The sequence below is a fragment of the Leuciscus leuciscus genome, assembly GCF_965113295.1.
Source record: "Leuciscus leuciscus genome assembly, contig: HAP1_SCAFFOLD_630, whole genome shotgun sequence".
In the NCBI taxonomy this organism is placed as follows: domain Eukaryota; kingdom Metazoa; phylum Chordata; class Actinopteri; order Cypriniformes; family Leuciscidae; genus Leuciscus; species Leuciscus leuciscus.
The window spans coordinates 1,197-27,470 of NW_028118109.1; the positions used below are offsets into that span (position 1 = coordinate 1,197).

General features: G+C 39.6%; 1 protein-coding gene across 1 annotated transcript; it reads right to left on the reverse strand.

Moving 5' to 3' along the window:
* Positions 1-1,495: 1,495 nt before the first annotated feature.
* LOC309491850 (tripeptidyl-peptidase 2-like) lies at positions 1,496-26,274 on the reverse strand. Its single transcript, XM_082190870.1, has 21 exons — positions 26,007-26,274; positions 24,374-24,502; positions 23,614-23,709; positions 22,698-22,802; positions 19,133-19,257; positions 18,857-19,020; positions 17,177-17,331; positions 14,954-15,030; positions 14,284-14,411; positions 13,674-13,922; positions 12,096-12,211; positions 11,518-11,689; positions 7,898-8,055; positions 7,288-7,364; positions 7,105-7,211; positions 6,657-6,811; positions 5,118-5,234; positions 4,469-4,569; positions 3,785-3,881; positions 3,560-3,697; positions 1,496-1,759 (listed from the first exon to the last, which is right to left on the reverse strand). The coding sequence occupies exons 1-21, from the start codon at positions 26,169-26,171 to the stop codon at positions 1,511-1,513; spliced, it is 2,880 nt and encodes a 959-aa protein (XP_082046996.1). The 5' UTR covers positions 26,172-26,274; the 3' UTR covers positions 1,496-1,510.

Below are 26,274 nucleotides of genomic sequence, written 5' to 3' on the forward strand. Positions count from 1 at the left end.
CAGAAATAAGGGTCAGAGGAGCTCTGTGTTTATTTTTTTTCCACTTTTCTTTTTTAGAAGGGCCTGAAAGACTATAATAGAGTGTGGGTATCCAAGGTAATACTAGGTTATGACTCCTTTAATATGCTCTCGTTCATAGAGATTTATAGATGGATATCGAGGCTTTCTAGGTAGTGTGTAATCTGCGATCTCTGGCCCAGTTTGTTTGCTACAATACACTGTTTCTCCTGCTAAATGGCACCCCGGGGTGTCGACGAAATACTATTGGGTGAAATGGCAGTGGGCAGAGTCACACAGACCAAAACAAAACCGACTGACAACACGGAACGCACATTTCAAAGTAAAATAACTGGCTGTAGAAGTGTTAATCAGAGAAACGAGGATGTGAACTTAGCATGTTTCCTAAATATCTGAAAACATATGATATTTTTATGCTTTAGTCAAGTAAAAAGAGTTACATACAGCACCTTTAAAGGGGTCATCGGATGCTTATTTTCCACAAGTTGGTATGATTCTTTAGGGTGTTCATGTAAAGTAAGTTTGTAACATACTTTGGTTAAAATTCCTCAGTGGTTGTGTAAAACAACACGCTTTTACCTCCTCAAAAACAGCTCTGTTCACAGCGACCCGTTCCGGTGCATGTCTCTTTAAATGATAATGAGCAACTGCTCTCTTCCATGACTCGTAAAGTGATGCCTTGGCGGACGGTATACAAATGGCTGAGAGCGTAAATATATTAATACGGGAAATAGAGTTGTCAAAAAGTACCAACTTCGGTACTGAAATTTTAAAAAATGTGACGCTATGAGCAGAATCGTACACACCTCTGATTGCCTATTGTACTCACGCTCATCGGAAATGTCTGTGATTGGCTACACTGATCAGCGCTTCAAAAACATGTTGTAAATGTACATCAATGAGGCTCTTCCCCGAGCGCTTGCACAGATACACACGCGAGCGTTAGAAAGAAGAGCGGTCCGATAACAGACGCCTGCTTGTGTTTTCAAACACTCCCACTCCCGTCTTTTAAAACACTTCTGTGTGCTCTCAAACGCTCCTGTGTGAGGTGAGTTGATCATTGTAGCCAATCACAGACAAATCCAATGAGCATGAGTACAATAGGCAATCAGAGGTGTTTATGATTCTGCTCAACAGCGCTCAAAGCGCAATTATTATTTTTTTTTAGTACCGACTGGTCGAAGTCAGTACTTTTTGACAACTCTAACGGGAAATATGCTAATACGGGACAGTCCGTCAGTGCTCGTGGGCGGAGCATGAGCAATATGACATCATATTGTGCAGGAAATCCAAACGGCTTGATAATTGAGAGTGTTTAGACTTTTTGAGGATTAAAAAAAGTAGTGAATGGATTTTTCTCATTGTATGGTGGTTGTGTATGGTGGTTGTTGTTGTATGGTGGTTGTGTCCACACACTGCAAACACACATTTATACGCAAACACCATATAAAAGTGAATTTGGCATCCAATGAGCCCTTTAAGATAACCTCACTCACTTGTCGTCAGGCAGAGCGGTGATGTAGAAGGGCTGAGCGGCGCCGGGGCTCAGCGTGACGGAGTTGGACTTCTTCTTGGCCATCATGGCGGCCCGGTGCGTCTCGTAGACGTCCAGCGAGAGTGTGTTGGAGAGCCGGTGCGAGACGAGGAAGGGCAGATCCTTCAGACGCTCGAGCTCGCTCTGCTGCTCGTGACGCACCTGCAGACGCACCGTGTAGTCGCCCTTCTCCAGCTTCAGGGAGTACTGAGGGAACCAAACACATCTCAGAGCCGGGACACATCACTGTAGCGGTGCAACGGGTCACAACACTCACGGGGCCGATCAATTACGGCTTTTGAGACACGGATCATTTAAACAAAAAATTTGTATAATAATAATATACAGTGCAGGCCAACAGTTTGGACACATTACTATTTTTAATGTTTTTGAAAGAAGTTTCTTCTGCTCATCAAGGCTGCATTTATTTGATCAAAAATACAGATTTTTTTTTTTTTATATTGTGATATTTTATTACAATTTAAAATAATTGGTTTTCAATTTATTATACTTTATATTATCATTTATTTCTGTGATGCAAAGCTGAATGTTCAGGATCATTACTCCAGTCTATCACATGATCCTTTAGAAATCATTCTAATATTCTGATTTATTATGAGTGTTGGACACAGTTCTGCTGCCTAATATATTTGATGAATAAAAGGTTAAAAAGAACTGCATTTATTCAAAATAAAAAATATTTTCTAATAATATAAATCTTCTTTACTATCACTTTTTATCAATTTAACACATCCTTGCTGAATAAAAGTATGGATTTATTTCAAAAAAAGAAAGAAAAAAAATGACTGACCAGTCATGTATATTGCTGTTACAGAAGATTTCTATTTTAAAACATTTGCTTTTTTTTTTATTTTTATTTTTTATTCATCAAAGTATCCTAAAAAAGTATCACAGGTTATGAAAAAATATTAAGCAGCAGAACTGTTTCAAACTTTGATAATGAATCATTATATTAGAATGATTTCTAAAGGATCATGTGATAGACTGGAGTAATGATCCTGAAAATTCAGCTTTGATCACAGAAATAAATGATAAAGTATAATAAATTGAAAACGAATTATTTTAAATTGTAATAATATATCACAACATAAAAAAAAAAATTCTGTATTTTTGATCAAATAAATGCAGGCTTGATGAGCAGAAGAAACTTCTTTCAAAAACATAAAAAATAGTAATGTGTCCAAACTTTTGGCCTGTACTGTATATAAATATGGGGCTTTATATTTATTACTAAAAGAGCACTTGGAAGTTTTCGATATCACATTAAAAACTACTAGCCTAACTGATAAAGTTCAAACATTATTAAACACAAGTGAACAGTCAGTAATAAAATAAGAACAAATACACAAATTACAAGCATTACAAGGTTACAAAGTTTAACAATTAATAATAATTAAGCCTAATGTAAAATAACACTTTGTTCACAGTAGAAATTAAATATGGTTTCATCTTTGTTAAAGCTGTATTTTGTTGTTTTATTAACATCAATGACGCAGGAATATTAGGCTGCTGTCACTTTAAGACCGAAAACATCCGGTTTCTTTCTCAACTGTCCACTCATGACAGAACCGAGAGAATATACATTTATAGACATAATTGTGTGTGTGTGTGTCTGTTCAAGGTCAAGGAAACACAAAAGTGTAATCAATTAGAGCCTCTCTCTCTCAGCGGGTGTGTGTGTGTGTGTGTGTGTGTGTGTGTGTGTGTGTGTGTGTGTGTGTGTGTGTGTGTGTGTGCAGTTAACGCACAAGTCCTTATTTTTGCCTCTTCTTCCATGTTTAAAATTGTTTGAATGTGTAAATTGGCAAGACAAAACTCATCCAAATGATAAACTTTCACTCTATGATGGTTAAATTTAGCAGTTAGTCCGCGAATCGAACCGTGGGGAGCTTATCCGTTACGCATCACGATCAACTGAGATCCGCTGCACCCCGATCACACTGTGCTAGAGAAACGTGCAGTGAAGGCTGGCGTTGTTCTGGTTACCTGGTGTGGGTAGGCATCTCCAGATCCCATGAGCCTCTTGTTCTGGTCAAACAGCAGCCAGAGTTGACTGTCAAACTCAGACTCGTATAATAACTCGCACAGCAGTGGACAGCTGGGCATCACCTCGCCACTCTTGGGCTGAAACATCAACATCAATCAACCATTATGGCGACAACACAACTATAACTCATCATAAACGTTGAGGACGCAGAGGTAAAAACACACCTGATGGAAATTATACGTGAGGATGATCTCATAGAGCTGTCTGTTGTTGGGTAACACGTCTCTGAGGCCGAGGGGCTTGATTTTAGCGCTCAAAGGCCTATAGAGGAGACACACACACACACACACACACAGTAGAGAGGTTCATCATGCATATTTAAACACATTACACTGGAAGATCTCCCAGAGGAAGGCTTTAGCTTATGTGGTTTACGATGTAAAACACTTCATATCCCACTTAAACTGTATTTATGGGCATTACTGAACATCATTCTGACAGTGAGCATGAGTGTGTAAACTGATGCACACTAGATCACGAGAGCAAGATGTTTTAAAAAGCTTAGGAAGTCACTGGACATTTTTTGTAAAGTCAGCATTAAATCAGCATTTTAATGTTTATTGATTTTTTAACGAAATCAATGTTTATCGGTGCACATCATCATTATTGTGTTAATGTTCCTCATAATCTTAAATCAGAATGAGTTCCTCTTGCAGCATCTCTTCTCTTCTCTGATGATGAGGGCGGGGCTATAACCTGTCACTCACATGAGATCAGCCAATAGCAAACCACAACCATCCAATCAATTCCCCACAGACACAATCAAGCCCCGCCCACATTTGTTCCAGAAGCGTTTCGCTCGGATATACGACCAGTGTAATGTCCATCTGCGAGTTGTGTGTGGATACCTGAGGGGCTGAACCCAGTTCTTCAAGGTGATTGTTGGGGAAACATCTTCATATCTCAATGGAGAACAGACCTCAAAACTAGAAATCCCTTCAGAGGCGTGCTAGATACACAGGAACACACCAAACAAGAGTCCATATGAACAACACATCTGACACACGGTGCTTCAAAAGTTTGATCTTTTAGCAACATGATTTTATAATGTTTTGAAAGTCTCTTACACTCACCAAGGCTGTGTTTATTTGATCAAAAACACAGTAAAAACAGTGAAATATTGTTATAATGTAAATCATCTGTTCTCTATGTGAATATATAGTAAAGTGTAATTTATTCCTGTGATCAAAGCTGAATTTTCAGCATCATTACTCTAGTCTTCAGTGTCACATGATCCTTCACAAATCACTCTAATATGATGATTTGATGCTCAAGAAACATTTATGATTATTATCAGTGTTGAAAACGGTTCATATTTTTGTGGAAACTGATGCATTTTATTTTCAGGATTCTTTGATGAATAGAATGTTGCATTTATTTGAAATAGCATATTTTGTAACATTATAAATGTGAGTTTTGATCATTTTAATGCATCCTTGATGAATAAAAGCATTAAAAGAAAGGTGCTGTGAAATACGAAAGCCTAAAGCGACTCACAATGTGAAGAGGGGAGGGTGATGTCACCAGCCCGTGGAAGGAAATGACATAATCAATGTTGACATCACCGAGACTCGCCCACCAGCGAGCGACACACAACTCCAGAGTCCGTCCTGGCTGAGAAACACACACACAAAGATGAACATGTGACCTGATCGACACAGCAAAACTAATATTAAGGGGATAGTTCACCCAAAAATGAAAATTAGCACTTTTATGATGGATAGATGCACTTTTATGATGGATAGATGCACTTTTATGATGGATAGATGCACTTTTATGATGGACAGATGCACTTTTATGATGATAGATGCACTTTTATGATGGACAGATGCACTTTTATGATGATAGATGCACTTTTATGATGGACAGATGCACTTTTATGATGGACAGATGCACTTTTATGATGATAGATGCACTTTTATGATGGACAGATGCACTTTTATGATGGACAGATGCACTTTTATGATGGACAGATGCACTTTTATGATGGATAGATGGACTTTTATCATGGATAGATGCACTTTTATGATGGATAGATGGACTTTTATCATGGATAGATGCACTTTTATGATGGATAGATGCACTTTTATGATGGATAGATGCACTTTTATCATGGATAGATGCACTTTTATCATGGATAGATGCACTTTTATGAAGTACAGATGCACTTTTATCATGGATAGATGCACTTTTATGATGGACAGATGCACTTTTATGATGGATATGATGCACTTTTATGAAGTACAGATGCACTTTTATCATGGATAGATGCACTTTTATGATGGATAGATGCACTTTTATGATGGATAGATGCACTTATGAAGTACAGATGCACTTTTATGATGGAAATGATGCACTTTTATGAAGTACAGATGCACTTATCATGGATAGATGCACTTTTATGATGGATAGATGCACTTTTATGATGGATAGATGCACTTTTATGAAGTACAGATGCACTTTTATCATGGATAGATGCACTTTTATGATGGACAGATGCACTTTTATGATGGATATGATGCACTTTTATGATGGATGGATGCACTTTTATCATGGATAGATGCACTTTTATCATGGACAGATGCACTTTTATGATGGACAGATGCACTTTTATGATGGATAGATGCACTTTTATGATGGATAGATGCACTTTTATGATGGATAGATGCACTTTTATCATGGATAGATGCACTTTTATCATGGATAGATGCACTTTTATCATGGATAGATGCACTTTTATGAAGGACAGATGCACTTTTATGATGGATAGATGCACTTTTATGATGGACAGATGCACTTTTATGATGGATAGATGCACTTTTTAATGGACTTCAAAACAGAAACAACTATTCACTGCCATTATAAAGCTTGGAAGAGCGAGGACATTTTTTTATTTAACTCTGATTGTGTTCGTCTGAAAGAAGAATGTCATATACACCTAGGATGACTTGAGCGTGAGTAAATCATGGGCTAATTTTCATTTTTGGGTGAACTATCCCTTTGATCACATATGTAAACCATGTATGTATTGCGTACCAGCACAGGAAAAGCCTCCGTGAGCGAGCCTTTCTCCAGCAGAGACGAGAACTTATAAAACTCATTGGCTCGATACGCTCGCTGCTTCACCAGATGAACCGCATGCAGGACGAACTTCGACGACACGTCTCCAGAGTGAGACGTTAATGAGATCTCTGAGAAAATAATCATAGATCAAAGATTTGCGGCGTTGCACTGATGCATCATTCGTTCACACCAGTGGGGTCACGATAGCAACATTAAAGGAGTAGTTGACTTCAGAATTAAAACCTCCTGATAATTTACTCTCTCCACACGTCATCCAAGATGTTCATGTCTTTCCTTCTTCAGTCGAAAAGAAATTATATCTTGCATGACGTGGGGAGGGTAAATTATCAGGAGATTTTAATTCTGAAGTGAACTACTCCTTTAATGATTTCTCAGCCAGGTTAGCCAGAACACACATCACCTGCCCATGATGCTCCACGGGGAACGTTGATGAAATGCCGGCGGATCTGTCCTGGTCTGAAGTGGACGTCTGTGAACGAGACCTCCTGACTGTGAGTATCAGTGACTCTATAAGACACAAACACACGTCACACACCAGCAGAAACACACCGTCACGGACGCAGGCGGGTGAAGTTGGACTCACTTGGCAGGAATTATAACCGTTATAGGCACTCTGAAGAGAGGACCAGCGCCGAGAGCCGACGTGTCGAATCCACACACCTGCAAAACACCATCATTAGAGGGATAGTTCACGCAAAAGTGAAAATTAGCCCATGATTTACTCACCCTGAAGTCATTCTAGGTGTATATGACATTCTTCTTTCAGACGAATACAATCAGAGTTATATTAAAATATGTCCTGGCTCTTCCAAGCTTTATAATGGCAGTGAATGGCAAGAAATTCTATAAAAGTGCATCTATCCATCATAAAAGTGCATCTATCCATCATAAAAGTGCATCTATTCATGATGAAAGTGCATCTATTCATCTATTTATCATAGATAGATGCACTTTTATGGGCTTCAAAACAGAAAAGGCCATTCACTGCCATTATTAAGCTTGGAAGAGCCAGGACATTTTTTTTATATAACTTTGATTGTGTTCGTCTGAGAGAAGAATGTCATATACACCTAGGATGACTTCAGGGTGAGTAAATCATGGGTTAATTTTCACTTTTGGGTGAACTATCCCTTAAGACAAATCAGGACATTTAAAACTGTGAGGACGGAGGGAATGTGATTGTGTTGCCGTGCCTCGGTGTAGTGAAGCCCCTCTCGCAGGCCCTGCGGGTCGATGCGCACGTTCAGGTGGCGGCACTGGTTCATGAGCTCCAGGTGTGACGGACAGTGAACCCAGGTCGCGTTGCAGACGAGAGCCAGATGAAGCTGCAGAGAGATACGGGCCGAGTTCTCTGCGGAGAAAACATCCCACAATACATCACACATTTATTTGTATAGCGCTTTTCACAATACACATCGTTTCAAAGCAGCTTTACAGAGAATTATGTCTGGTTCATCATATGATAAATTAAGGTGATGCAATCCCAGAATGCATTGCAACAAGTTCAGCAAAAAAGATGATGAGTGAGAAGAAAAGTAATAATAATAATAATAATTCATTACATTTATATAGCGCTTTTCTCGGCACTCAAAGCGCTTTACATAGAAGGGGGAATCTCCTCAACCACCACCAATGTGCAGCATCCACTTGGATGATGCGACGGCAGCCATATTGCGCCAGAACGCCCACCACACACCAGCTTACTGGTGGAGAGGAGACAGTGATGAAGCCAATCAGTATATGAGGATGATTAGGAGGCCATGATGGACAGAGGCCAAGGGGCAAATTTGGCCAGGATGCCGGGGTTACACCCCTACTCTTTCGAAAGACATCCTGGGATTTTTAATGACCACAGAGAGTCAGAACCTCGGTTTAACGTCTCATCCGAAGGACAGTGCTCTTTGACAGTATAGTGTCCCCATCACTATACAGGGGCGTTAGGACCCACACAGACCACAGGGTGAGCGCCCCCTGCTGGCCTCACTAACACCTCTTCCAGTAGCAACCTGGTTTTCTCAGGAGGCCTCCCATCCAGGTACTAATCAGGCTCAGCCCTGCTTAGCTTCAGTGGGCAACCAGTCTTGGGCTACAGGGTGAAATGGCTGCAGGCCGTGACGGTAAGTGACGGTAACACTATGTTAAAGTGTCCTTGTTACATGTTACATGTACTTACTATAGTAATAACAGTTAATTATGCATAATTATATGCAACTAACCCATAACCAAATCCTAATCCTACCCTAACCCTTTAGTAAGTAAATGTAGTTAATTAATATTACTCAGTACTTTCAGTAATTACACTGTAACAATGACACCTTAAAAAAAAACTTTTTGGATCTGATTGACAGCAGGCCTCACTGATTAGGAGCATGACTGAGCAAATGTTAAAGCCCCCCTGTGGTGTAAATCCAGCTTTTAATGTAGTTTATGTGTCTATGTGGTGTTATTAATATGCTTTAACACAAACCATGTGTAAATTCATAAGTCGACACCATTACTGAGTATTTCCTCCTTAAAACTGCAGTGAACCAAAGACAGTCTCAAACACACGCTTTGAAATCGCTGGTGTTTCTGACGTCACAAACTACCTTGTAACCAATCAGATCAACGTGTGATCGTCAACCAGTGGATCTCTGAGCTGAGTGAGTGAGTGGAGGCGGGGCTCATTTGCATATTCATAGAACCACGCATACTAAATGAGGCAAGGGTGTCGAGTTACATTCAAGATATTTTAAGACATGAAGACCTTATTTCAAAGGAGTTTTTTTTTTAAATGTCATTTTGGTGAGTTTTAAGGGATAAAATGATTGCCTACAGGGGGACTTTAAAGAAAACAAGTTGATAAAAAGATTAAATCCAATATATGGTGATAATATTTACATTCATTCATTTCGCAGACACTTTTATCCAAAGCGACTTATAAATAGAAGCAGTGAAACTAACAATAGGACAACAATATGCAAGTGCTGTGACACTTCCCAGTTTAGTCTAACGCAGTAGATGTACTTTTTATTTATTTTTATAAATAGATATAAAATAGAAGAGAAAGTGTTATTAATGGGTCATAATATGAGAGATTTATAAGCTATTTAAAACCAAAGTAGGTGTTTTCAGCACAATGAGCTCGAACACATTGAGTTCCTCAGTGAAGTGTAGTGTACCTGAGTTCCTCTGTGAAGTGTAGTGTACCTGAGTTCCTCAGTGAAGTGTAGTGTACCTGAGTTCCTCTGTGAAGTGTAGTGTACCTGAGTTCCTCAGTGAAGTGTAGTGTACCTGAGTTCCTCAGTGAAGTGTAGTGTACCTGAGTTCCTCAGTGAAGTGTAGAGTACCTGAGTTCCTCTGTGAAGTGTAGAGTACCTGAGTTCCTCAGTGAAGTGTAGAGTACCTGAGTTCCTCAGTGAAGTGTAGAGTACCTGAGTTCCTCAGTGAAGTGTAGTGTACCTGAGTTCCTCAGTGAAGTGTAGAGTACCTGAGTTCCTCAGTGAAGTGTAGAGTACCTGAGTTCCTCTGTGAAGTGTAGTGTACCTGAGTTCCTCAGTGAAGTGTAGTGTACCTGAGTTCCTCTGTGAAGTGTAGTGTACCTGAGTTCCTCAGTGAAGTGTAGAGTACCTGAGTTCCTCTGTGAAGTGTAGTGTACCTGAGTTCCTCAGTGAAGTGTAGTGTACCTGAGTTCCTCAGTGAAGTGTAGTGTACCTGAGTTCCTCAGTGAAGTGTAGTGTACCTGAGTTCCTCAGTGAAGTGTAGTGTACCTGAGTTCCTCTGTGAAGTGTAGAGTACCTGAGTTCCTCAGTGAAGTGTAGAGTACCTGAGTTCCTCAGTGAAGTGTAGTGTACCTGAGTTCCTCAGTGAAGTGTAGTGTACCTGAGTTCCTCAGTGAAGTGTAGTGTACCTGAGTTCCTCAGTGAAGTGTAGAGTACCTGAGTTCCTCAGTGAAGTGTAGTGTACCTGAGTTCCTCAGTGAAGTGTAGAGTACCTGAGTTCCTCAGTGAAGTGTAGTGTACCTGAGTTCCTCAGTGAAGTGTAGTGTACCTGAGTTCCTCAGTGAAGTGTAGTGTACCTGAGTTCCTCAGTGAAGTGTAGTGTACCTGAGTTCCTCTGTGAAGTGTAGTGTACCTGAGTTCCTCTGTGAAGTGTAGTGTACCTGAGTTCCTCAGTGAAGTGTAGTGTACCTGAGTTCCTCAGTGAAGTGTAGTGTACCTGAGTTCCTCTGTGAAGTGTAGTGTACCTGAGTTCCTCAGTGAAGTGTAGTGTACCTGAGTTCCTCTGTGAAGTGTAGAGTACCTGAGTTCCTCAGTGAAGTGTAGTGTACCTGAGTTCCTCAGTGAAGTGTAGTGTACCTGAGTTCCTCAGTGAAGTGTAGTGTACCTGAGTTCCTCAGTGAAGTGTAGTGTACCTGAGTTCCTCAGTGAAGTGTAGAGTACCTGAGTTCCTCAGTGAAGTGTAGAGTACCTGAGTTCCTCAGTGAAGTGTAGTGTACCTGAGTTCCTCAGTGAAGTGTAGAGTACCTGAGTTCCTCTGTGAAGTGTAGTGTACCTGAGTTCCTCAGTGAAGTGTAGTGTACCTGAGTTCCTCAGTGAAGTGTAGTGTACCTGAGTTCCTCTGTGAAGTGTAGAGTACCTGAGTTCCTCTGTGAAGTGTAGTGTACCTGAGTTCCTCAGTGAAGTGTAGTGTACCTGAGTTCCTCAGTGAAGTGTAGTGTACCTGAGTTCCTCAGTGAAGTGTAGTGTACCTGAGTTCCTCTGTGAAGTGTAGTGTACCTGAGTTCCTCAGTGAAGTGTAGTGTACCTGAGTTCCTCAGTGAAGTGTAGTGTACCTGAGTTCTCTGGAAACACGGGCTCGATGCCGACGGCATGATCGGACGGGCCGGTGACGTGGGCCGGTTCCCTGAGGTAGATTCCTCTCTGAGACCCTACGGTCACGCTGAAGCCCAGGCCACTGGTGGGCAGAGACACGTGTTGCATGAGGTAGTCGAACGCTCGCTCCACCTGCGCATCACATGAGTTCAGTTTAGTTCAGTTCCTTTATGGTCCACAAACTCTTTCTGTTCTAACGGTTACCGTCAGGTTTTTATCCGATAGCTGTACAAACTCTAAATGCCACATCACATAAATGCTCATTATTATAATTTAATTTTTTTGTTGCACTGTTTACATTCTGAACCATTTGTTTACATTAGTTTATATTTATATTTTTGGAGTGTGTGTGTGCGTGCGTGTGTGCGTGTGTACTTTTCAAATGAGAGACAAAATTTCGTTGTATAGACAATTCCACCCTAGACAATTTGTGCTTTGCTTTAACAGTCAGAACTTCATATTAAAAGATATAATATTCTGCACAAGATTCTTATGAACACAGATCCGTGAAGACGAGCACGCCCTGTGGTGTCAGTACCTGAATGATGCCGTGACCCTGTGCAAACACTTCGATATCATCCACTTTAAGAGCCGTGTTCTCCAGAGCTCGCCGCACCGCCGGCACTGTGTGACGCACGCCGTTCTGCTTCAAACCTGGCAAACACACACACACACACCTCAGCATTTACAGTACAAATTCATGAGCTAGGGCTGTGCAATATGCATAATATTGTAACTATTGTTCACATTTATGCATTTGGCAGACGCTTTTATCCAAAGCGACTTGCATTGCATCTCAAGCTACACATTTACATTCTCATCAGTTCTTGCTTTCCCTGGGAATCGAACCTGGATAGTTTATAAGCTATTTAACACCAAATGAGGAGTTTTCCACACAATGCAAGGGTTAAGCTCAAACTCTGAGTGAGTTCTAGCACATTCAGTTCCTCTGTGAAGAGTAGTGTGTGCCTGAGTCACACTGTAATATAGCCGATGTCAATGAGTTTGCGACTCAAGGTTTACCGGGGCATTTTCTCCCTTTAGCTGCTCAGTCTTTTGATTTCTTAAAACAGTTCAATAAACAAGTTAACATTTTGAGTTGCATTCTAAACAAAACTATTGTCAGGTTAGTTCTCTTCTGCTTTATTTTGACAATTAGGGGCAGTCATGGCCTAGTGGTTAGGGAGTTGGACTGGTAACCCAAAGGTTGCTGGTTCGATTCCAGAACCGGTGGGAAATGACTGAGGTGCCCTTGAGCAAGGCACCTAACCCCTAATCGCTCCCCGGGCGCCACACAAAGGCTGCCCGCTGCTCTGGGTGTGTGTATCCACGTTTGCAGTGTGTGTGTGTGTTAACTACTCACTACTCTGCTCCTAATGTGTGTGTATTAACTTGGATGGGTTAAATGCAGAGGTCAAATTCCCGTGTCACTTTCACTTTCACTTCAACAAACATTTCCAAATGAACATTTCTACGCCTTAGAGCGGAACAGTGGAGCTTCGCTACTGAACGAATCCGCCTTTTAAACAAATGAGTTTAATGAATGACTCACTCATTAGTTTTATATATATTGCATTTCATCTTTCAGAATTAAATATTCATTAAAAAAATCTCATAGCATTATTTATGCAGTTGCAAATGCAGTGTAAATTAAGAAAATATTGTCTGATTATCGTTACCGACAATTTTTTTAATTTTGTTGTCAGTATCGCACGCCCCTCAGTCAATATCATTACACCGATCTTCATTTATGTATAACATGATGCAAATGTGTAATTGAAATAAAACTGAACTGCAAATAGTAAAGATTATTACTACATCGAAAACTTCAGTTGCTAAAAAAAAATGTATGAAATAAAATATAAAAAAAATGGTAATACAAGAAAATGCATTTTTATATTATATATATATATATATATATATATATATAAGAATAACATTGCATTTTTATATAAAATAATATAAAATTAAATATGAAAAATTTAAAATATACAAATAAAAGTACATTCAAAAAGTGCTAAACCACAAAAATGTCAAATTTAACTGAAATATTAAGATTTTAAAGTAAAATGAAAACATGATATATGATCAGATGTGAAGCGGTGTGTGTCGGCACCTGAGAGCACGAGAGCGATTCCCCCACAGGCGTTGGGCGAGGACATGGAGGTGCCGTTCATGAGCTGTGTGCCGCGGAGCGTCCAGTTGGGAACGGAGGCGATGGCTCCGCCGGGAGCGCTAATGCTAACGCCCAGAGCGCCGTCAGTGCTGGGCCCGCGCGACGACCACGTGTACTGGTTCGGGGGGAGCTTCTCTCTCAGCGAGTATTCGGCCACCATCATGTCAGGCGTCACGTAAGCGCCCACACCTGCACATCAGGGTCATCAGGTCAGAGCTGATTACACATCATCATCATCATCATCATCATCATTATTGACATTACATCTCAGCAGCAATGCTGTCGTCAAGTAGGGTGGGGAATCAAAATTCTGGAATCGAATACTTGAGGTCAGGGTACTTGTTTTAAAAGTTACATTTTGATTCCTCTTATCAATTCCTTTGTGAGCATTTCAATATGACTTTAAACAATTCAAGCGTGAGACGACTCGTGTGCACACACACACACACACACACACACACACACACACACACACACGTGTATCAGTATATCGGATCCGTGCAGCTCTTAAAGTGACAGCACTAATGTTCCTGCTGTTATGTGTCCGTACCGATCACACTGCTGGTGGTTCCTCCGGGACAGCCCACGGTGGACAGACACGGGCCGTTATTCCCAGCGCTCGACACAAACAGAACGTTGTACTTCTGCACCGCCTCCGTGATGACCTCACAGATTCTCCTGAGGAACAAGCAGAGTCGAGGAGATGTTTCAGAGCTTCTCATGCTGGGGCCACACCAAAAGATGTTTACAATCTTAGAAGATTTTCAAAATGTGAGAGACTACAAACATGAGGACAAATAATCCTAGATTTAACCGTTTTGCTCCTATAGTGTGTGTTGTGCAGCGATGTGAAGACGACAACACACAACACAACACACACACGGACGGATTTACAACCAGAGTCCCGACTGTGAAAACGGGAAATCTCGCAAAATCTCTCGAGACTTCAGGATAAACAGGACCTGCGGTTGCCAGATCTCAAGAGCTTAAATCCCCCAATCGGAGGTTTTGAAAATCACATTTCTGATGTTCATATCCATCCTGATAAGATAATCTGTGGAACCATCAACATAATCGGGACTTCATTTAGGATTGTCGGAAGGGGAGCGATCAGATATCTTGTGGTGTGGCCGCAGCGTTAGGAGACTAGCTGTGTGTGTGTGTGTGTGTGTGTGTGTGTGTGTGTGTGTGTGTGTGTGTGTGTGTGATCAGAAGCTCACCCTGAGTTTGGCCAGTGCGTCGCCTCGCCGTAACTGTAGTTCACAAGATCACACTTGTAGTTTACGACTTCAATCATCTGAAAAACATAAACAAATATATATATATATATAACACAAACAATAAAGCAACTGCGATAGAGTCGCCTTTGTTGACTTGCCACATTTATAAACGTGTTAATGTGATCAAGAGTCTGTATCTGCAGGATAGTTTCTCCTGTCCTTCGTCTCGCTGTGTTTTGGTGAGTTTTAGTGAATGCGTGAATTATCAACATTTCTCTTTAAAATAAAGGACACCCTTGTTTTGATATTTTGTATCTAACGAATGACATTCAGACATATTTAATGTGTCTATTATATTATATCTTTGAGTTTAAAGATAGATGTATTTTATTCATTTTAATCAAATGATATTAATCAAATGTATTCATTTATTTAAATAAAATTTCAAGTATTTGTTTTAATCAAAATAATTAGTTATTTACTTGGTCCAATCTATCTATCTATCTATCTATCTATCTATCTATCTATCTATCTCTATATATATATATATATATATATATATATATATATATATATATATATATATATATATGAGAGACACTTTTTTTCTTATTTTTATTTAAATCAATAATGAATTATTTAGTTCTATCAAATTTATTTAATCATTTATTTAACTTTACTCTATAAATGTATTATTTTTATTTATTTAATTAAAACTTATTTTATTTGCTTCTCTTTACATTTTTTTTCTCTAAACATGTCCATGAAACCCAGTTTGAGACAGTTCTTAATGTAATATAACACTAACTTTATATATGATTTTTTTAACTTTTTTTTAACTAACTTTATTTTATTTATTTTTTAATGTAAACTTGAACGAAACTTTGAAATATTGAGATAAAACAAGTCCGACGAAGTACTAAACCTCTAAAACACAAATAAAATAGAAATATATTAAAATAATGACTCAAGACTGAACAAAAAAAAAAAGGAAATTATACAAATAAAAACTCACTAAAGACACTATAACAGCATGTTAATAACACTAAAGCAGAGATGGGAAGTAACGATGTATGTTACCGTACTCAAGTAGATTTTTCAGATATTTTTACTTTACTATTGTGCCGACTTCTTACTTTTACTCCTTACATTTGACAAAATTGGCTCGTTACTTTAGTTTCAAATAATTTCAGTGGAGTTACCGTTATTATTTTTCAGGTCATCAATAACGTTGATATACGTTGCACTCGACGCAACAAGACGACAGATTCAGTGGCATTAATTCACAGCAAATCCACCCCAGACACACACACACACACACACACACACACTGTCCAACACACAACTACGCTATGACACGTTACACTATACAGAAGGTGTGTATACACTAGTTACTCCCGAGTTCTTGAAGGCATTCAGGACAAATCCGTGCACATCTGCAGACCTGAGGGCATACATCACTTGCCATTTTTATGGTCTATTTGCATATCAATAAAGATTTTTTTAATACAATGCACATTGACTTTGTAATTTCTCCAACTTTTATAGCACTTCGTACTAGCTGTCAGTTCATTTCTGGTACGCTGCTGCCATCTACTGGTTCTTAGTTGTAACTCTAAAAGTATGGGGAACTTCTTAATCAATGTCTGTTTAGCAATTCCTATTTTATCCTTTATTTTCTTTCCAGAAGCCGTATTTGAGCACACACACACACACACACACACACACACACACACACATACATTATAGATTCCTTTAAATGTTTAGGGGAAGATTAAAAAAGAGGAACTGGGTGTGTGAATACTGGAGTCCCAGTCTCTGTCACAGTAACCATATATGTGATGTTTCTATTGGCAGACATCCATTTAAAATGTAGGCGACAGCATATCAAGAACCTTTAGTCCATATCCACTTCAGTTTCCCAGCTTGCACTGAGTGACATTAGTGTGGTCCAGGAAGCTTTGCATAAAAAATGGTTGTCATTCGCAAGGCTACTTTTACTTTTATACTTTAAGTAAATTTCCACGCCTGTACTTTGTTACATTTACTTGAGTAAGGAAGTTAAATCAGTATTTTTTAACACAAGTATCTGTACCTCTACTTGAGTACGGGAAGTGAGTACTTTGGCCATCTCTGCACTAAAGTAACCCTGCTTCAATAGTTCTTGAGGATGTCACTCGTGATGTGATGATGATTGACAGGTGATTGACAGGTGTCTCTTACAGCTCGTATGAGGCCGGTGCCGGTCTCCATAGTGCTGAGGCGTGTGTCTCCGATCTTCAGCGCCAGGATCTGGGCTCCCGGGGCCACGCCGTTGCGCTCTGGCTCCTCGGGGAAGTGTCCCGCTGCGATGCTGGCCACGTGTGTCCCGTGAGCTCCTGCGCACACACACACACACACACACACATCAGTGTGTGCAGACTCTCAATCATCACTTACACATGCTTTCCATGAAGGACTGATGCAATTGTCTCTTTTCTAGAAGATTCTGTAGTGGAAAACGGCATTAAAAATAACCATATATGAGCTTACAACGCCTCGTTTTACCATTCATAACCTCATCTGCATATGCATAATCATCCACGTTATATCATGTTTAACCGTACAAGACATTAGGAGAATATGAGATACGGATGTGCGTCACATTATATTGCTAAGAAACATTTAGTAGCGATCCTTGCCTTGTGTTTGAATAAATAATTCATATAGAATAAAACACATTTCAGAGAAAAGTTCTCTCAATCTTTTCCACTCGCCAAATAGGCCTAGTGCTTTTAATTGCTTTATCATTTTAATGGAAACAGAGAGGCCTTATTGTGCATTATTGATCATTATTTGCGTGTAAATATTTCCTCACAGCACGAGTTCTGCTGTTATCATGCGCTGAGCAAACATTAACACACAGCAAAGTGTTCGACAGCAGCGCATACACTACTAATATTTCTATTTATTACAATATAAACATTTTTTTATCTTCTCGGTTATGATTTCATTTTATTTAAGTGCTTAACTCCACTAATGAGAAGGGTATATTTAATCTAAATGTGTGTATCAGATGTAAAACCATTCTTTTATGCATTTAAACTGTTATTGTGAACATCACTGTATTTATGATTTTTCCTTCATCTGCCATCAGATCAACATCGTTGTTGATTCTCCCATCAAGTTTGTTTTTATTAGTGCTGGGCAAAGATTAATCGCATCCAAAATAAAAGTTTGTGTTTACATAATCAATGTGTGTTATTATTATTATTATTAAATTATTTTGTGTATATATAAATAAACACACATGAACGTATACATTTAAGAAATATTTGCATGTATATACTTATATATGAAGAGTTCAGATGCAAAAGCCTCTAAGTGCCATCTGAAATTTTCTTCTAGAATGGTAATTTTTATCAAGCTTGTATATTTAAGTTCAGTAATTTCACTTAAATGGCAATGAAAGTTACCTATTAATTGTCATTTAAGTGACATTACTGAACTTAAATATACGAACTTGATAAAAATTATCATTTTTATAGGCTTGTATATAATATTTTATTGAGGCTTTTGCATCTGAACTCTTCATATATAAGTATATACATGCAAATATTTCATAAATGTATACGTTCATGTGTGTGTATTTATATATACACAAAATAATTACACACAGTACACACACATTGATTATGTAAACACAAACGTTTATCTTGGATGTGATTAATCTTTGCCCAGCATTAGTTATTATAAATCACAACGTATGTGTATCATGAATTAGTGAAGTCTGTTTATTTTAATCCATTTCAAATTCCCCGATCAGGGACAATAAAGTATATTTGATTTGATGTGTGTGAAGTGGTGTCCTGTTCTGTGCGAGGGTTATGAACGAGGCGCGCGTCTCGCTGTCATCAGTCTCACCTCCGCTAGTGACGATACACAGCGTGTTTCCCTCGTCGTAGATGTTCAGCGAGTAGTTGAGCATCTCTGCGGTTCCCAGCGTGGCGTACTCCTGTTTCTCTCGGTACGAGCTCAGGACGGTGCAGGACGACAGCTCTCCGGTCTCAGACGTGTCCACCACAGCCCTGACACACACACACGTAAAGTCAAGTCACCTTCATTTATACAGCGCTTTAACAATACAGATTGTTTCACAGCAGCTTTACAGTTTAGTTGTTTAGTTGTGTGTGTTCTGACCTCCATGTGACGCCGTCGTGCCACGACACGCAGTCATAAACCGGCCCTGGGTCGCTGTACTTCTTCTCCAGGGTTCCCAACAGCTCCACGTGACACTGTAGCTCCTCCCTCTGCAGTTTCTCCATCTGAACACACACACACATTGATAATTGAATTTTTTTTATGGAATATCGCAGTTTATTGTTATAATTTATCCATGAACATCATTCAGAATCAGAATAAGTTCCTCTTGCAGCATCTCTTCTCTGATGACAAGGGTGGGGCTATAACCTGTCACTCACATGATATCAGCCAATAGCAAACCACAACTATCCAATCAATTCCCCACAGACACAATCAAGCCCCGCCCACATTTGTTCTTGTTCCAGAAGCGTTTCACTCGGATATACGACACAATAGAGGAGAAAAGACCAGCGTTTCTGACATTTTCTAATGTCTACATGTGTATGTGAATGCACACTGAAGAGAAACTGACTTTAGGACCCAGAGGAACAGCTCATTTACTCCATATAGAGATATAAGCCCATCTAGATCTAGTCATGAAATATCATGTAATTTTTTTAATTTTAAAATTAAAAAAAAACAAAGACACACAATGTAAGATATTTAGAGCTGAATTAAAAGAGTTATGCATGAAATTGTGAGTTATTTTGAATTTAAGTATAAAGAATGTGAGGAATGTGCTTAAATGACTATTTATTTATTGATCAAATCAGTCATTTAAAGGTAAAACTTTTTTTTTTTTAAATGTTGTATTACAAAATAGAAATAATATTATCAAAATGAAATAAAATAAGCTTTCTGGACAAAAAAAACGAAGTATAATTTTAGGGCTTCGGGTCATTTTGACCCACGAGAGAAAGATGTGTTACAGAGTGCGAGGGAAAGATGTGTTACTGAGTGCGAGGGAAGGATGTGTTACAGAGTGCGAGGGAAAGATGTGTTACAGAGTGCGAGGGAAAGATGTGTTACTGAGTGCGAGGGAAAGATGTGTTACTGAGTGCGAGGGAAAGATGTGTTACAGAGTGCGAGGGAAAGATGTGTTACAGAGTGCGAGGGAAAGATGTGTTACTGAGTGCGAGGGAAAGATGTGTTACTGAGTGCGAGGGAAAGATGTGTTACTGAGTGCGAGGGAAAGATGTGTTACTGAGTGCGAGGGAAAGATGTGTTACAGAGTGCGAGGGAAAGATGTGTTACAGAGTGCGAGGGAAGGATGTGTTACAGAGTGCGAGGGAAGGATGTGTTACTGAGTGCGAGGGAAAGATGTGTTACTGAGTGCGAGGGAAAGATGTGTTACTGAGTGCGAGGGAAAGATGTGTTACAGAGTGCGAGGGAAGGATGTGTTACAGAGTGCGAGTGAAGGATGTGTTACAGAGTGCGAGGGAAGGATGTGTTACAGAGTGCGAGTGAAGGATGTGTTACAGAGTGCGAGGGAAAGATGTGTTACTGAGTGCGAGGGAAAGATGTGTTACTGAGTGCGAGGGAAAGATGTGTTACAGAGTGCGAGGGAAAGATGTGTTACTGAGTGCGAGGGAAAGATTTGTTACTGAGTGCGAGGGAAAGATGTGTTACAGAGTGCGAGGGAAAGATGTGTTACAGAGTGCTACTGAGTGCGAGGGAAGGATGTGCGAGGGAAAGATGTGTTACTGAGTGCGAGGGAAGGATGTGTTACTGAGTGCGAGGGAAAGATGTGTTACTGAGTGCGAGGGAAGGATGTGTTACAGAGTGCGAGTGAAGGATGTGTTACAGAGTGCGAGGGAAAGATGTGTTACTGAGTGCGAGGGAAGGATGTGTTTCTGAGTGCGAGGGAAAGATGTGTTACAGAGTGCGAGGGAAGGATGTGTTACAGAGTGCGAGGGAAAGATGTGTTACTGAGTGCGAGGGAAAGATGTGTTACTGAGTGCGAGGGAAAGATGTGTTACAGAGTGCGGGGGAAAGATGTGTTACTGAGTGCGAGGGAAAGATTTGTTACTGAGTGCGAGGGAAAGATGTGTTACAGAGTGCGAGGGAAAGATGTGTTACAGAGTGCTACTGAGTGCGAGGGAAGGATGTGCGAGGGAAAGATGTGTTACTGAGTGCGAGGGAAGGATGTGTTACTGAGTGCGAGGGAAAGATGTGTTACTGAGTGCGAGGGAAGGATGTGTTACAGAGTGCGAGTGAAGGATGTGTTACAGAGTGCGAGGGAAAGATGTGTTACTGAGTGCGAGGGAAGGATGTGTTTCTGAGTGCGAGGGAAAGATGTGTTACAGAGTGCGAGGGAAGGATGTGTTACTGAGTGCGAGGGAAGGATGTGTTACAGAGTGCGAGTGAAGGATGTGTTACAGAGTGCGAGGGAAAGATGTGTTACTGAGTGCGAGGGAAGGATGTGTTTCTGAGTGCGAGGGAAGGATGTGTTACAGAGTGCTACTGAGTGCGAGGGAAGGATGTGCGAGGGAAAGATGCGTTACTGAGTGCGAGGGAAAGATGTGTTACTGAGTGCGAGGGAAAGATGTGTTACTGAGTGCGAGGGAAAGATGTGTTACAGAGTGCGAGGGAAGGATGTGTTACAGAGTGCGAGGGAAAGATGTGTTACAGAGTGCGAGGGAAGGATGTGTTACAGAGTGCGAGGGAAGGATGTGTTACTGAGTGCGAGGGAAAGATGTGTTACTGAGTGCGAGGGAAAGATGTGTTACTGAGTGCGAGGGAAAGATGTGTTACAGAGTGCGAGGGAAAGATGTGTTACAGAGTGCGAGGGAAGGATGTGTTACAGAGTGCGAGTGAAGGATGTGTTACAGAATGCGAGGGAAAGATGTGTTACTGAGTGCGAGGGAAAGATGTGTTACTGAGTGCGAGGGAAAGATGTGTTACAGAGTGCGAGGGAAAGATGTGTTACTGAGTGCGAGGGAAAGATTTGTTACTGAGTGCGAGGGAAAGATGTGTTACAGAGTGCGAGGGAAAGATGTGTTACAGAGTGCTACTGAGTGCGAGGGAAGGATGTGCAAGGGAAAGATGTGTTACTGAGTGCGAGGGAAGGATGTGTTACTGAGTGCGAGGGAAAGATGTGTTACTGAGTGCGAGGGAAGGATGTGTTACAGAGTGCGAGTGAAGGATGTGTTACAGAGTGCGAGGGAAAGATGTGTTACTGAGTGCGAGGGAAGGATGTGTTTCTGAGTGCGAGGGAAAGATGTGTTACAGAGTGCTACTGAGTGCGAGGGAAGGATGTGCGAGGGAAAGATGCGTTACTGAGTGCGAGGGAAAGATGTGTTACTGAGTGCGAGGGAAAGATGTGTTACTGAGTGCGAGGGAAAGATGTGTTACTGAGTGCGAGGGAAAGATGTGTTACTGAGTGCGAGGGAAAGATGTGTTACAGAGTGCGAGGGAAAGATGTGTTACAGAGTGCGAGGGAAGGATGTGTTACAGAGTGCGAGGGAAGGATGTGTTACAGAGTGCGAGGGAAAGATGTGTTACAGAGTGCGAGGGAAGGATGTGTTACAGAGTGCGAGGGAAGGATGTGTTACAGAGTGCGAGGGAAGGATGAAGGTTAAACGTATCACTCATGTAAGCAGCATCAGTAGAAGAGTCTGACCTGAGAGGGGTTCGGGTGACTCTGGTCGAACTCTTCTATCCTGCGGCTGGCCTCAGCGAGAGCCGATCTGTGCGCCGGGTCCCACAGCTTCTCCTTACGCTCTTTCTGAACCGCACACACGGGAATATCATGTGTGAACATCAGCATCATCATCAGCATGTGTTTGTTTGAGGTTGACACTTACACATGCACACAGGGTCGGGTATCGTTTGAATTTGAATGATTCCGATTCCTAATTTCGATTCCGATTATCAATTCCTAATTTTGATTCCAAAAATGTAAAAAACAAAAACAAAAACAAAAAACAAAACAAAAAACTTAGATATCATTCACATTTAGTCTTATTGCAAAATATTTAATTGTAGCGTCATGAACAACAATCAACAGGCTGAAGAACACTTACACAAGGAATGTGGTTTAAGGCTACCATAGAAAAACAAGTATAGCCTAACTAATATAAATGTAAAGCATTATTAAAGACAATAAACACTCAGTAATTAAAAAAGAACAAAAAAAGAATTAGCAATCGCAACAAAAGCTACAACTGAACAAAGATACGATTGAAATTAACAGTGTTTTAAGATTTACAGGCACAGAAACTCTAATCAAATGTAAAATAACACTGCACTTTATTAATAAAATATACATTACAAATATACTTATTTAGTCTAGAACGAGTGAATTTACTCATTGTTTGATGAGTGTTATTATCACAACAGCTGCAGGAATATTAGGCTGATGTCACTTTAAGTAAGAGTTGCCCAATATAGTTACACACGCCTGCACTGAAAACAGTCATCTTGAAAGGCTCAGAGGAATCGAAATTTTAATTTTATGACAAGCATCCGATTCCTGACGTCAAGTACTCGATTCCCAACCCAGCATGCACATGCCATCAGCTCTGCCGAACCATTACCTGTATCCTCTCTTTCAGAGCTTTAGGGAAAAAATCATAAGCGTTCTTTATTCCGATGTGATATTTCCCGGACGGATTCTCCCACTCATCCGGAATCTGAAGAGAAACAGGAAAACCATTAGAGTCACTGAAACACTACATCCACACAGAGGCGGAATCACACAAACACATTCGACTCATATTTCACACTAATAAAAATTTATATTAAATTCTATTATGCATTATTTTAAACCATGCTATTTTTTTTAATTAGTCCAAGAGAATGCTTGGCATTATGGCACTATTTAAATATATAAATATTATATAATAATAATAATAATAATATAATATATAATATAATAATAATATAATATATAATAACAATGTTGTTATTATAACAAACTTTAATAACTCGACAAACTTTTTAATCTAGTATTTACTAATATTATAATATAATATATAATATTAATATTTTAATTGATAGTTTTGAATAACCTTCTGAAATATTATTATTGTGCAATAATGGAAATGTGTTCAATTCTGTGTTCGTGTTGACGTGCATGAGCATGTATTTATGGATATGAATATGATATCAGAGCAATTTCCACTCTGTGACAAAACAGACCAAACAAAATCCTAAATAAAGATACATTTTCTTTCTTTTGATTCTAGGGTGAAAAATGAGACCCAAACATGTTATTGATATAGTTTCAGTAACCCGAGCGTCTGAAGTGTGACGGATATGAATATGAGACAGAATAAGAGTGTTTGCTGATCTCACTCTGAGCGTTCGTCCCGTTAGCCCGGTCACGCTCCCATCCTTCAGCTCCGCCACGCTGGACATGTTCACGTCTCCGCTGCCCGTCGTGTCGATGATGTCCACGATCTTGGGTTTCCCGTCTGTGGTGATCTGACAAATCAAGACAAATCAGATCAGCTTACGAGAAAAGATGCATTTTAAAACTCAGATGTTGAAAGAGCTTGTAGAGAACACATGATCCCTAGTGTTGCTGGATGAGCGTTACATGTGATCGGCTGAGGTGACAGAAACAAGACATGCACGTCACATGATTCCCTCAGTAGTGAACAACTAGAACAGCTGACAGTTGAGTGTGTGTGTGTGTGTGTGTGTGTGTGTGTGTGTGAACAAACAGCTGCTGGATCCTCTTACAGAGATGCTTTAAACAGGGGGAAGAACAGCGTAGAAATGTAAAAAATAAAAAATAAAAATAAATTTGATTCATATAAAAAAATTATTAGAATAAATAATTTTATTAAAAAAATAATAATAAATGTATGCATTTGATTACAAAATTGATTAAAATAAATGAATAAAATTGAATTTGAAAAAATAAGAGCTGTGTAAACTGTAAAAATAAAACAAATAAAACCTATTTTATTAATATAAGTAAAAGTATAATATATCATATTAATATAATCAAGTTATATATAACTTTAAATAAATAAATAATAAATGAATACTTAAGATTTAAATTAAGTTAGCCCTATAAAAACCTTTGATACACAATTTAAATACATAAATAAAACTAAGAAAAGCAGTGTAAAAAATTTTATATTAAAAATAACATTAAATTAAATTGATAAATGCATATATTTAATATTATAAAAAATATTTATTTAAATAAATAATAAATGAATACATTAGATTTAAATTAATTGAATAAAACATTTGATAAAAAATAAACAAATAAAAATTGATGTATACAAAATTTAAAAAGCGGAGTAAAAATAATAGAAAATAAGTAACTAAATAAATACATTGATTAGAATGAATGAAATCTGAATGAATATGTGCTATATTTATTTTACTATATTTTAACAATAAAACACATAACACAGTACAACAGTGAGTAGAAGAAGAGAAAACAATCATGTAATACTTTTAATATTTATAATATCAATTTTCTCACAGTGTTATTAACTGGCTGCTTATGTAATGCTGATATTTGGAGGCCTGTGCCCTATCTAGTCAGCATCCTGGAGCAAAGGCTAATCTGCTGTCTATGTAGGTTTGGAGACAGCCATTATCATAGAGAATACAATGTTTCTGTGATGTCTGACATGACTAATTAATTCCACATTAACTTATAATTGTATCTACCAAATCATATACCTCACAAATCCCATAATACATGTCTGAGAAGCTATGGTACAGCCGTGGTGCTTCTCTGTAAGTCATTGCCATTGATGAGGATGACACAGCTTGCCCTTTCAAACACGCCGTTTATGTGTTTTGCAGACTTAATCAGCTTAATTGGCTTCGGATATGTTAGTGCTTCAGTGTTTAAATAATGACACGGGAGTTCCGGTACCGTCCAGTGTCTGTGGCCCCTTAAACGGGAGTAAAACCCAGTGCGGCCTAGTGCTGAGCCGAAGCCGCGGGCTCGATTTACCTGCATGCCCGGGGCCCCTGGGTCCACCCCGGTGTCCAGGATAGCGATGAGCACCCCTCGGCCATCGTACTCCGGGAACTTGGTGAGGAACGAGGCAGCGCCGGTCTCTTTTTTCGGAAGTAGCCCATGGAACGGGAACGGATCTTCAGCGGAATGAACAGACATGACCGTGCAGAACGAGAATGAAAACACACCACGACAGCGACCGCGACGGATCGGTATATTATCGACACAATGTGCGCGAGAACGGAGCGACTTTCTTAAAGGC